Source organism: Choloepus didactylus, chromosome 4, assembly GCF_015220235.1.
Source record: "Choloepus didactylus isolate mChoDid1 chromosome 4, mChoDid1.pri, whole genome shotgun sequence".
NCBI classification, from domain to species: Eukaryota; Metazoa; Chordata; class Mammalia; order Pilosa; family Megalonychidae; genus Choloepus; species Choloepus didactylus.
This window is the reverse complement of record NC_051310.1, coordinates 164,953,816-164,967,046: the sequence shown is the minus strand read 5'-3', so window position 1 is coordinate 164,967,046 and position 13,231 is coordinate 164,953,816. Positions and strand designations below refer to the sequence as shown.

Genomic DNA, 13,231 nt, shown 5'->3' with positions numbered 1-13,231 from the left:
GACTTGACATGTATAGAACACTATACCCCACAACAGTAAGATACAAATTTTTCTGAAGTGCTCATGGATCATTCTCTAGGATAGACCACATGTTGCTTCACAAAGCAAGTTTCAACAAATTATAAAAAATTGATATTATACAAAACACCTTCTCAGATCATAATGGAATGAAGCTGGAAATCAGTAACAGGCAGAAGGACGGAAAAGTCACAAATATATGGAGGCTAAATAACACACTCTTAGACAACCAGCGGGTAAAGGAAGAAATTACAAGAGAAATTAGTAAACACCTCGAGGCAAATGAAAATGAAAACACAACATATCAAAACTTATGGGATGCAGCAAGGGTGGTGCTGAGAGAGAAATTTATTGCCCCAAATGCCAATGTTAAAAGAGAAGAAAGAGAAAAAAATTGAGGAATTAACTGTTACCTGGAGGAACCAGAGAAAGAACAGCAAACTAACCCCAAAGCAAACAGAAGGAGACAAATAACAAAGGTTACAGCAGAAATAAATGAAATTGAGAACAGGAAAACAGTAGAGAAAATCAACAAAACCAGAAGTTGGTTCTTTGAGAAAATCAATAAAATAGATGGAGGCTTAGCTAGGCTAACCAAAAAGAGCGGATGCAAATAAACATAATCAGAAATGGGAAAGGGGGCTTAACTACTGACCTTGGAGAAACAAAGGAGATATCAGAAGATACTAAGAGTAAATATATGCTAATAAATTAGATAATTTAAACAAAATGAACAACTTCCTAGAAAAGCATGAACAATCAACACTGACTCAGGAAGAAATAGACAACCGCAAAAAACCAATCACAATTAAAGAGATTGAGTTAGTCATCAAAAAGCCCCCCACCCCCCAAAAGAAAGCCCAGGACCAGATGGTTTCACATGTGAATTCTACCAAGTATTCAAGAAAGAATTAGTACCAATCCTGCTCAAACTCTTTAAAAAAATTGAAGAGGAGGGAAACTACCTAATGCATTCTATGAAGCCAACAACACCCTAACACCAAAGCAAGACAAAGATACTACAAGAAAACTACAGACCAATCTCTTCAATGAGTAGATGCAAAAATTCTCAACAAAAGACTTGCAAATTGAATCCAGTAGCACATTAAAAGAATTATACACCATGACTAAATGGTTTTATTCCAGGTATGCAAGGGTGGTTCAACACAAGAAAATCAATTAATATAATACACATCAATAAATCAAAGGGGAAAAATCACATGATCATCTTGACTGATACAGAAAAGGCATTTGACAAAATTCAGCAACCTTTCTTGATGAAAACACTTCAAAGGATAGGAATAGAAGGAAATTTCCTCAACATGATAAAGGGAATAGATGAAAAACGTACAGCTAACATCATACTCAATGAGGAAAGACTGAAAGCTTTCCCTTTAAGATCAGGAACAAGACAAGGATGCCCACTGTCACCATCGTTATTCAATATTGTGTTGGAAGTTCTAGCTGGAGCAATTAGGCAAGAAAGAGAAATTAAAGGCATCCAAACTGGAAAGGAAGAAGTAAAACTTTCACTGTTTGCAGATGACTTGATCCTATACATAGAAAATCCAGAAAAATCTACAGCAAAACTACTAGAGCTAATCAGTGAATACAGCAAAGGGTCAGGCTACAAGATTAACATGCAAAAATCAGTAGTTTTCCTATACACAAGTAATGAGCAACAGAAGAATGAAATTAAGAAAAAAATTCCATTTACAATAGCAACCAAAAGAATCAAGTATTTAGGAATAAACCTAACCAAGACCTCAAAAGACCTACACAGAGAAAACTATACGAAACTGCTAAAGGAAACTGAACAGGACCTAAAAACATGGAAGAACATACTGTGTTCCTGGATTGGAAGACTAAATATAGTTAAGATGTCAATTTTACCTAACTGATCTAGATTCAATGCAATACCAATTAAAATCCCAACAAGTAACTGTGCATAAATAGAAAAATCAATAACCAAGTTTATTTGGAAGGGCAGGGTGCCCCTATAGCAAAGCATATCATGAGAAAGAGGAACGAAATGGGAGGTGTTCTAGTTTGCTAATGCTGCCAGGATGCAAAACACCAGAAATGGATAGGCTTGTATAAAAGGGGGTTTATTTGGTTACACAGTTACAGTCTTAAGGCCATAAAGTGTCCAAGGTAACACATCAGCAATTGGGTACCTTCACTGGAGGATGGCCAATGGTGTCCAGAAAACCTCCGTTAGCTGGGAAGGCACGTGGCTGGCGTCTGTTAACTCACAGCTGCACACTGAGTTCCTTCTGCTTGTCAGCTCATTTATATGGTTCCACTGATCAAGGCCCACCCTAAATGGGTGGGGCCACACCTCCATGGAAATATCCAATCAGAGTCATCACCCACAGCTGGGTGGGGCACATCTCCAAAGAAACACTCAAAGAAATCTAATCAAAACTGATACATCTGCCCACACAAGATTACATCAAAGATAATGGCATTTGGGGACACAATACATTCAAACTGGCACAGGAGGTCTCACACTACCTGACTTTAAAGGGTACTACAAAGCTACAGTGGTTAAAACAGCATGGTACTGGCATAAAGAGAGATATACCAACAAATGGAATTGAATTGGGAGTTCAGAAATAGACCCTCTCATTTATGGACAACTGATCTTTGATAAGGCAGTCAAGCCAAAGCAACTGGGACAGAGTAGCTTCTTCAATAAATGGTGTTTGGAGAACTGGATATCCATATCCAAAAGAATAAAAGAGGTCTCCTATCTCACACCTTATACAAAAATTAACTCAAAATGGATCAAAGACAAAAACAGTAACACTAAGACCATAAGATTTTTAGAAGAAAAAGTAGGGAAACATTTTAAAGATCTTGTGATAGCAGGTGGATTTCTAGACCTTACATCCAAAGCACAAGCAATCAAAGAAATAGATATACGGGATCTCCTCAAAATTAAACAGTGATGTATATCAAAGGACTTTGTCAGAAAGGTAAAACTGCACCCTACACAATGGGAGACAGTATTTGCAAACCACATATCAGATAAGAGTTTAATATCCAGAATATATAAAGAGATCCTATAACTCAACAACAGAAAGACAAACAATCCAGTTTAAAAATGGGCAAAAGACATGGATAAACACTTTTCCGAACAGGAAATACAAAAGGTTCAAAAGCATATGAAAAAATGCTCAACTTCACTGGCCATTAGGGAAATGCAAGTTAAAACCACAATGAGATATCATCTCACACCTAGTAGAATGGTCATTATAGAAAAAATTAAAAATTTCAAGTGCTGGAGAGGATGTGAAGAAAGAGGCACACTTATTCACTATTCGTGGGAATGCAGAATGATGCAGTTACTCTGGAAGGCAGTGTGGCAGTTCCTCAGGGAGCTAAGTATAGAACTGCCATATGACCCATCAATTCCATTACTAGGTATATATGCAGAGGAACTGAAAGCTAAGACACAAACGGACATTTGTAAACCGATGTTTATAGCAGTACTATTCACGATTGCCAAGAGATGGAAACAGCCCAAATGTCCTTCAATGGACGAGTGGATAAACAAACTGTGGTATATACACACGATGGAATATTATGCAGCTGTAAGACAGAACAAAGTCATGGAACATATAATAACGTGGATGAACCCTGAGGCCATCGTGTTGAGCGAAGTTAGCCAAAAACCTAAGTACAAATACTGTATGATCTCACTTATATAAACTAGCATTAATAAGCAAACTTTGAGAGTAAAAAGCTGAGAACACAGGTTATTAGGAGAAGGAAAGAGGGTAGAGATCAGGAATTTGATGCTGAAGGAATACAGAATGTTCAACAGAATGGACTGTATAGACCCAGAAATGGATAGCATAATACTGTCTGATGGTAGCACAATACTGTAAGTACACTGAACAGAGTCTGTAAGTCGAGCTGAAAGAGGAGTGCTTAGGGGCATTATGACACCAGAAAGAAAAATAGAAGATAAAGACTGGAATTGTATAACTTAGTGAAACCTAGAATGGTTAATGATGGTGACAAAATGTACAACTATAAAAATGTTTTAACATGTGGGAGAACAAATGAATGTCAACCTGGCAAGGTGTTGAAAAAGGGATGGTATTAGGGAAAAATATAATCAAAGCAAACTGAAGTCCATGGTTAAGAGTAGCATTGTAATATGCTTCCATTAAACGTAACAAAGGCAATATACCAAAGCTAAATGTGTATGAGAGGGGGATATAAGGGAGGGGTATGGGATTCTTGGTAGTGTTGTTGTCTGACCTTATTATATTGTATTGCATGGTGTTTTAATTTTTTAAATCTTTTTTATTATTCTTTTTTTAAACTTCTTTCTTTTTTTTGAAGTAATGAATATGTTCAAGTGCTGAATTGGTAATGAATGCACAACTATGTGAAGATACTGTGAACAACTGATTGTACACTGTGGATGACTGTATGGTATGTGAATATATCTCTATAAAATTGCAGGGAAAAATATAAACACAGGGATGCAAGTGCTGGAGAAAACATGGAGTGAAGGATGTACCTATTTACTGCTGGTGGGGAAGTATAATGGTATAGCCTATCTGGAGAACAGTGTGGTGGTTCCACAAGAAGCTTAGTATGTGAGTGCCACAAAGTCCTGCAACCTCATTATGGGGTATATACTTGGAAGATATGAGAGCAGGGACACAAATGGACATTTGCACACTGGTGGTTATGGTGGCAGTATTCACAATACAATTTGCAATGGGATGGATGTGGCCTAAAGGTACATCGACTGATGAACAGAATGGTGAACTATGGTGTATGCATACAATAGAATACTGAGCAGCTGGAAAAAGGAATGAAACTGTGAAACAAGTATTAAGTGAATGGATATTGAGGACTGCATTTTGAATGAATTATTCCAGAAACGAAAAGGCAAACCTTATAATGCCTCACTAATATGGACTAACTATAATGTGTAAATGCTGAGAATTGAATCTTAGAGCACAGCTTATCGGGGGAATGCTTACTGTAATGGTTCCTAGATTGTAAGCTCTTATAGCAGTCACATCTATTTCTGAGTTGTAATGGTTACCTCTAAATTCTGACACACTGAGCTCTTTGTGTATAACCTGGTCGGTCTCTGGAACTTTGGGTATCTGTGTGACACCTGAAACTCAGACCTAGAGCTCAGCAGCTATGAATGTCAGTATTACCTCATACAGCAACTGTTAAGCTGAAAAAGAGTTCAGACTTCAGTTAGAGATATGAATGAAGCAGATCTGGTTAGGACTAAGGCAAATCAGGCCAACAGTAAAGGACGATATTGACTGTGTTTTAGAACTTCAACTTCTGTGTGACACCAAGGGAAGAGATGTTTATTTGGTGAAGGATATATATTTTCTGCATCACACTAAATAATTTAACTTGTATGGTCAGTTTATTCAAACACCATAATTACATGAACTATGAATAGGAAGTGAGATCTGGTAGGTTTGTACAAGTTAGTGTGAAATTCCAATACATTCCAAAGTAATTTGGACAGAGAAAAAATATATATACTTGCAGGGCCCCCCTGACGAACTGGAGAAAAATGCAGAAATTTTGGACTTCCCCACCTGGGTTACTACTGATATTCTCACAAACTTCTAGGACTAACAATTTAGTAGGATGAGCCCTCAATCTTGGGGCTTCGCCCTTAAAAAGCTCATTACTGCAGAGGAGAGTCTAAGCTTACTTATAATTGCACCTAAGAGTCTCCCCCAGAGAATGTCTTTGTTGCTCAGATGTGGCCTCTCTCTCTTAAAGCCCACATGGCAGGTGAACTCACTGCCGTCTGCACTAAGTGGAACATGACTCCCAGGGATGCAAATCTCCCTGGCAACATGGGACATGATTCCCAGGGATGAGCCTGGACCTGGCATCGTGGGATTGAGAAAATCTTCTTGACCAAAAGGGGGAAGCAAAATGAAACAAAATAAAGTTTCAGTGGCTGACAGATTTCAAATGGAGTCAAGAGGTCACTCTAGAGGGCATTCGTATGTGCTATATAGATATCCCTAGTTAGTTTCTAGTGTATTGGAATAGCTAAAAGGAAATACCTGAGACTGTCAAACTGCAACCCAACAGATTTGATTCTTGAAGGTGATTGCATAACCATGTAGCTTACATGGTGTGATTGTGTGATTGTTAAAACCTGGTGGATCACACTCCCTGTATCCAGTTATGGACAGATGAGTAGAAAAATAGGGACAAAAACTAAATGAAAAGTAGGGTGGGATGGGGCAATGGAATGTTTTATGTGTTTTGTTTTGTTTTTTACTTTTATTTTTATTTCTTTTGGAATAAGGAAAATGTTCAAAAATTGATTCTGGTGATGAATGCACAACTATATGATGGCCTTGTGAATAACTAATTGTATACTGTGGATGATTTGTAGGGTATGTGAATATATCTTAATAAAACTGTATTAACAAAAACAATGAGATATCATTTCACACCTACTAGAATGGCCACTATTAAAAAAACAGAACACTTCAAAGTGTTGGAGAGGATGTGGAGAAACAGGAACACTCATTCACTTCTGGTGGCAAGGTAAAATACTGCAGCTGCTGTGTTAGACAGTTTGGAAGTTCCTCAGAAAGCTAAGTATAGAACTACAATATGACCGGCAATCTCACTACTAGGTATATACACAAAGAATTGAAAGCAGGGGATCAAACAGTTATTTGCACAGTGATGTTCATAGAGGCAGTATTCACAACTGCCAAAAGATGGAAGCAACCCATGTATCCATCAACCCATGAATGGATAAATTAAATTTGATACATACACAGAATAAAATATTGTTCAGCCATAAAAATGAATGAAGTCCTGATACATGCGACAACATGGATGAACCTTAAGCCATCACGTTGAGTGAAATAACACAGACACAAAAGATCAAATATTGTATGTCCTAACAGATTTGAAATAATCAGAACTAGCAAACTCAGAGTGAGAATCTAGAATATAGGTTACCAGGGGAGGGGTGAGGAAGTTAAGGCTTAAAATAAGTACAGGGTTCCTATTTGGAACAATGGAAATGTTTTGGTAATGGATAATGGCAATGGTAGCACAACATTGTGAATGTAATTATCAGCACTAAAATATATATATATGAATGTGGTTAAAGGGGGAAATGTTAGGTTGTATATATGGTAACAGAAGAAAAATTAAAAAAAAAAAAATCCATGGAACTACACCACACAGTGAATCCTACATTAATCTAGGGACTATAGTTAACAGTACAATTATATTATAAACATTGCTATCATCAACTGTAAGAAATATTCCACACCCATGCAAAGTGTTAATGACAAAGAGGTATATATAAGAATTGTTATTTTATGCATGACTGTTCTGTAAACTCACAACTTCTCTAATGAAGAAAAAAAATTCAATTAGCTAAACAAAAATTATTGTGGTAACATAAATAACATAAACATCATTTCAATCATTTTTAAATGTTCAATTCAGTGGTGTTAATTACATTTACAATGTTACCATCACCATGATCCATTACCAAAACTTTTTCATCACTTAAAACAGAAACTCTGTACTTGTTAAGCATTAACTCCCCATTTCCCTCTCCACCGAGCCTACAGTAACCTCTAGTATACGTTCTGTCATTATGAATTTGCTTATTCTGTATATAAGTGGAATCACATAATATTTGTCCTTTTGTGTCTACCTTATTTCAGTTGGCATAATATTTTCAAGGTTCAGCCATGTTTTAGCATGTATCAGAACTTCATTCATTTTATGGCTGAAATACATTCTATTGTGCATACATACACCGCATTTTGTTTATCCATTCCTCTGTCAATGGACACTTGCACTGTTCCCCTCTTTTGGCTACAGTGAACAATGCTGCCAAGAACACTGGTATACTAGTATGTGATTGAGCGCCTGCTTTTAATTCTTTTAGGTATATACCTAAGTGTGGAATTGCCAGGTCACAATTGTTTTCCATAGTGTTTGCACCATTTGCTTTGTTGATTTTTAAAAGTGTTTGCTCAAGGCTTTACTAAATAACACAGAATACCCACAATTCAAACCCCTTCTAGAGAACTAAATACTCAAATCACTTGAATATCAATTTACAGCATATTTATTTACTTACTAGAAAAATTCTTGTTTGTTGAAGCAGGTATAATACTGTAACACGTCTATCAAAGAAGAGATTGCAATTTAGTGATATACTTGTATATATGTGTGTGTAAAACAGACATGATTTTTTGTAAAACTTTAGTACCAGCTGCCCAACCAATAACTAATTACACATTGCCAGTAATTTACATCTACTTCATAGGTTATAAACAAACAAAAACACCTTAATACTTAAAACTGACAAAGGAGGCAGAAATGGATGTTTCAGGATTAGCTTTCTGACTGCTTTAGAAGAGCTCTTCCCCCCATCTCCAGGGCACACAGACACCACACTGGCATTCATGGCCCCAAAGAGGGAAAATCTTATTTCTAGGAATCGTTCTTCACACTTTTGACACATGACAACTTGGAAAAAACAGAGCCTGGGTTGCACCTTTCTTACCAAAGTCATGTGAGTAGTATAGGGATGTAGTATTCTCCACAGTTGGCTTTAACTAACTGAAAGAGGCCACTATCAGCACATAATCACTTTTGCCTTCTCAGTAGCATCTAGAAGACTAGAATTAACCAAGTCTGAGCCTTAGCTAACATTAATAGGGATTTTGATACACTGGATTTGTTAATAAAGTACAAGGACTGTGTTCAAAGAGTGTATAAGAGTGTAATTTTCCTTTCATTTCTAACTGAAATGACAGACTACCCAAATTCCTAGACTCGGTTAACGTAGTTTCACCCTTACCTGGAATGTTTTCTTCACTCATTCACTTTAACAAACAAATACTGTCAACTATATTTACCATTTATTCCTTTGCTCATTCATCTATTCATTCAATGAACATTTACTGAATGCTTATCTTGACACTGCTTTAGCTGATGTGGATATAGCACTGAACAAAACACACTGAATAAAAATTCCCTGTCCTCAGGTAGCTTTCATTCTAGTTGGAGAAAGACCATAAACATTTTTAAAATAAGTAAAACATATGCAAGTGCCACAGAGAAAATTAAGTTGGGAAGGTGGAGAGAGAGTTGAGATTTGATTTAAAGTAAAGTGGTCAGGAAGGCCTTACTGAGAAGGTAACATATAAGAAGTCAAGACCTATAGGAGATGAAGGAGTGAGTTATTCAGGTATCTATGAAAGAACATTCCAGAAAGAGGAAACAGAAAATACAAAGGCTCTGAGGCAGGAGTATGCTTGGTGTATTCAAGGAAAGAAGGAAAAGTAATAGAAGATGAAGTCAGAAAGGTTAAGTGAGGACCAGATAATACAGGGTCTTGTAACCACTCTTAGAACTCTTCGGCTTTTACCATGACTGAAGTGGGAAACTGCTGGAAGATTTTGAGCAAAGATGTGACACAACCACTTTGGGTGCTATGTGGAGAAGGCTGAAGGGCTGCTGAGCTATAAAGGCAGGAAGACCAAACAGGTAGTAACTGCAGAAATTCAGGTAGAAATTCATGGTGGCTTGGACCTGGATGATAGCGATAACAATGGTGAGACCCTGCACATATTATTGGAGTAGAGCTAAGAAGATTCACTGACCAATCTGAAATGGTGTTTGAAAGGGAAAAGTGAAGAAAAGTCAAGGTTTTCTACTTGAGCAACTACAAGGATAGAGTTGCCATTAACAGATATGGAAAGACAGTTCAGGGGAATCATCAGCATATAGATGGTAATTAATGCCACAAGACTAGAAGAGATTACCCACAGGAGAAAAATCAGTTGATCTGGGTTCTGCAATGTTGAGAACTGGGGGAGTTAAGCAAGAGCCTGCAGAAGAAGAAGCAACAAATTCTGCCTGCTAAACTGGAAGTAGGATAGAGGGGAGAATGTTCTAGGAAGCCTTCCCAAAGCAGATACTACTGAGGTGACTTAAAAGATAATAAAAATTCTTCAGGCAGGCCAAGTAAGAAACAGCCATAAAAGTTAATATCATCTGCAAAATGGAGATAATAATACACATAAAATCAGTTGGAGTAGTGCCTGACAATAGAATATGCTCAATACACATGAGCCATTATCTCATCTACCTAAATTGACTGCAAATTTTTTTGTATCACAATAGCTCATATCTAGTAGGCCTTCAATAAATATTTCATCATGGATTAAAAAGTTATTTCCAACAACATTCCCAGGGCTATCATAACACATATAAAGGGATCTATTTTTCTCTGAAAATGACAGAAGTCAATCAGGTACTAATTTGATAAATGACTGATCTGGCATGACCTAATAATGAGTAAGTTTATATGTGGAATCTTGTTATAATGAAGTTTATTTCCACATAAATCCAAACTATAATATTAGATTTTCATATCCTACAAAATTTCTGCATACAGAAATTTACTACCACACCAATTTCCTTTTTCAAGAAGTTTCCCTGTATTGGAACAGAATCTTCATTGACATGTATATGCTTTATTGTAATACATATTATGACCTAATTCATTTAGCTTCATTAAGCTATCAGGACCATCTTGTTAAGACAAGCAGGGCTCCTATTTGATTACAGAGATATAATTAATTGAATGGCAGGTATTCTCCAAATCTTACTGGGATTTTCACATATTTAAATTATGCCTGACTTCATCTGATAGTCTATACTAAATTACCTATTAGAGCAGAACACAACTCAATATGCACTGTCTGCAATTACTACATTGACGTCTACCATTAATTTTTTCTTTGAATTCCAAAGGAAGGAATCAAGTACAGCCAAAATCCCTTCTGTACATCATACGAGTAGTAACCAATTAATCTCCTGTTCAGATTTATATACAAAAGATCATGGTTCAAGAGATTGAATTTCCAAGTATTGCACATTCTGGATGGCGTCTCTTGGCTCCTCAGAATAAATAGTTTGCAAACTCAATTAGCTAACAGGTATAAACCATAAGTTTGGAGATAATTGGTAGAAATCAAATTGTCCTCAGAAGTTAAAGAAAACGGCAAAACTAAAATTTAAGATGGAAAAAATATCAAAACTCAAAGGAAGAAATATGTACTTCTTCTTTACCAGAGTTCACTGCATAAATGTTACCTATATAACTCTGCTCTATTGACGAAGCAGCTTATACGTAGCTTTACAACAGATCTGTCAAAAAATTAGAATTAGAGAGCTATTCATCTCTTTCGACCTTATTCAATTCTGTTCCAGCAAGCTGAGGAAGGAAATCTCTACCACGGGGTACCCCCAAAAGACTAGTTCAAAGAACAGAAATGGCACAAAGTAGGCTCCTCTGAAGTGGACAATACCTAAAATTTAATTGTTGTGGAAGTCCTGAAAATGGAGTTCTTCCAACATTAAAAATGGGAGAGAAGTGAACCAAAAACATAAACACGGAGACCCCATAGGTGGCAACACAGGTAAGAAAATATCATCTCCCAGAACCCGTGTGAAGGCCTTTCGGAGGCCCAGTAGGAAGGAGACAGTAACAGGACTGTATCAACCGGCCCATCCCTGAAGCCCCTTTTCCTCCACCACAAGGAGGGGCCGCGGAGTCCTCAAAGCTATTGACGTTTCTTCTCAAAAAACTCAAATGGGAGGGGCTCCTGATGCTCTAGGGACTGGATAAACTCCTGGATATCCGTCTCTGAACTGCACGCACCGCGACAGAGTAAGGGCGACAGTAGAGGAAGAGAATGTAGCCCCGGCAGGCACTAAGCTACACTGAAGAGAAGGGAATAAATCCGTACCTGTCTGTCTCTCCCGAATACTGGCCACCGCCGCCATCTTGCCACACAACACCCGCTGCCCCGCTGCCGAGCGGAGCTCTAGAATGACGTGGCCACCCCGACGGCCCCGGATGCGAAACCTGGCGGGGCGGGGCCAACGCAGGCGCCTGGTGGCTGGCCACCGCCTCCTCCAGGGCGACTCTCCCGATGCCTGAGTTCTCGCGACCGTGCTTGATTTGATGAGCTAACGGGTTTTAGTGCTTGAATGGCTTGCAATGTTTACTTTTCAGCGGCGGAATAGTAGGAATTTTTATCCTTTCAAATGGTGGTTATATTAAATTGAGCTCCACGGGTAACGGCGTGATGTAGAGGTACAAATCTTAACACTAAAACTGTTAGCATGGTCATTTCCAGATCACCTAAGTGCTGATAATACTTACGGGGATGTAAGGCTCACAGGACAAAAGTAAATGAAATAGCTGGAACAAAGCACGTAATACTAGCGTCCCTCCTCTGTTCTCCCAGTGCAGCTTGAGGTGTCAACCCTTTGCTCCTTTTCTCGGGGTTGGGGACTTTGAAGCGTGGCTTTAATCTGGCAGATAAGATGCAAAGGAGCCAGGATGGTGCAAAACGGCGAAATCACAAAACATACTACTTTGGTAGGGGAGTTGACGGTAGTAGAGAGAGAACGCTGATGCTTTAATAAAACCACGTGATCACAAAACATATCCAATATTGATGCCTTCTACTTTAACCCATAGATTTTGTTACGTCAAAAACTGATACACAGCTCTTCTACCCCTAGTATGTCCAGTCGAGTTTACTAACATTGCATTAGCTGCTGAATCTTAATTCTATAGCTGCATGCACCCAATTCTGAAATGAAATCTCACTCTGCCTCAAAAACTATTTCAAAAATTTAACTTTCAAAATAACATTCGAAATAAAGTAATGTAATGTTATGCTAACATTTACATTAAGAGCAAAATCATGTCCCATAACAAAATACTAACTCCTCTATTTCACAAATAACTGTTTATTATGAAACAAAGATTATCTTATTTTAAATAAGATAATCTGGAAACGTCCTAGCATTCAATCTACATCCTTTACCTTAAAGAGAATTACACCAGCTCTCATTTCCATAGCTAACTGGAATATTCACTAAGAAATTAACTGGAATATTTACTGGCATTTCATTTGGCGTTGTCAATAATATTATGAAGAAATCTTCATTGATCTAGGTGTATTATAATTAAACAGAAATGACAGTTCCTGCCTTATGGGAAAATCTACTTCATTCTACTTTCCGTGCAATTTAAAATATACAGGCTTTACCACTTCCCAATATCTGGAAGCCCAATCTTGGTTATTTGGGTTCCTCCACTTCCAAATGCAAACCT

General features: G+C 37.6%; 1 protein-coding gene across 3 annotated transcripts in view; it reads right to left on the bottom strand.

Annotated features, from left to right (window-relative positions):
- SCFD1 (sec1 family domain containing 1) overlaps positions 1-11,935 on the bottom strand; it is a 187,270-nt gene extending 175,335 nt beyond the window's left edge. Inside the window, exon 1 of one of the 3 annotated variants that reach the window (XM_037834730.1) lies at positions 11,850-11,935. In XM_037834730.1, the coding sequence (XP_037690658.1) occupies positions 11,850-11,886 (37 nt within the window). In that variant the 5' untranslated portion in view covers positions 11,887-11,935. The remainder of the gene's footprint in view (positions 1-11,849) is intronic. The other 2 variants (XM_037834729.1, XM_037834731.1) reach the window with 2 other exon arrangements.
- Positions 11,936-13,231: the final 1,296 nt, after the last annotated feature.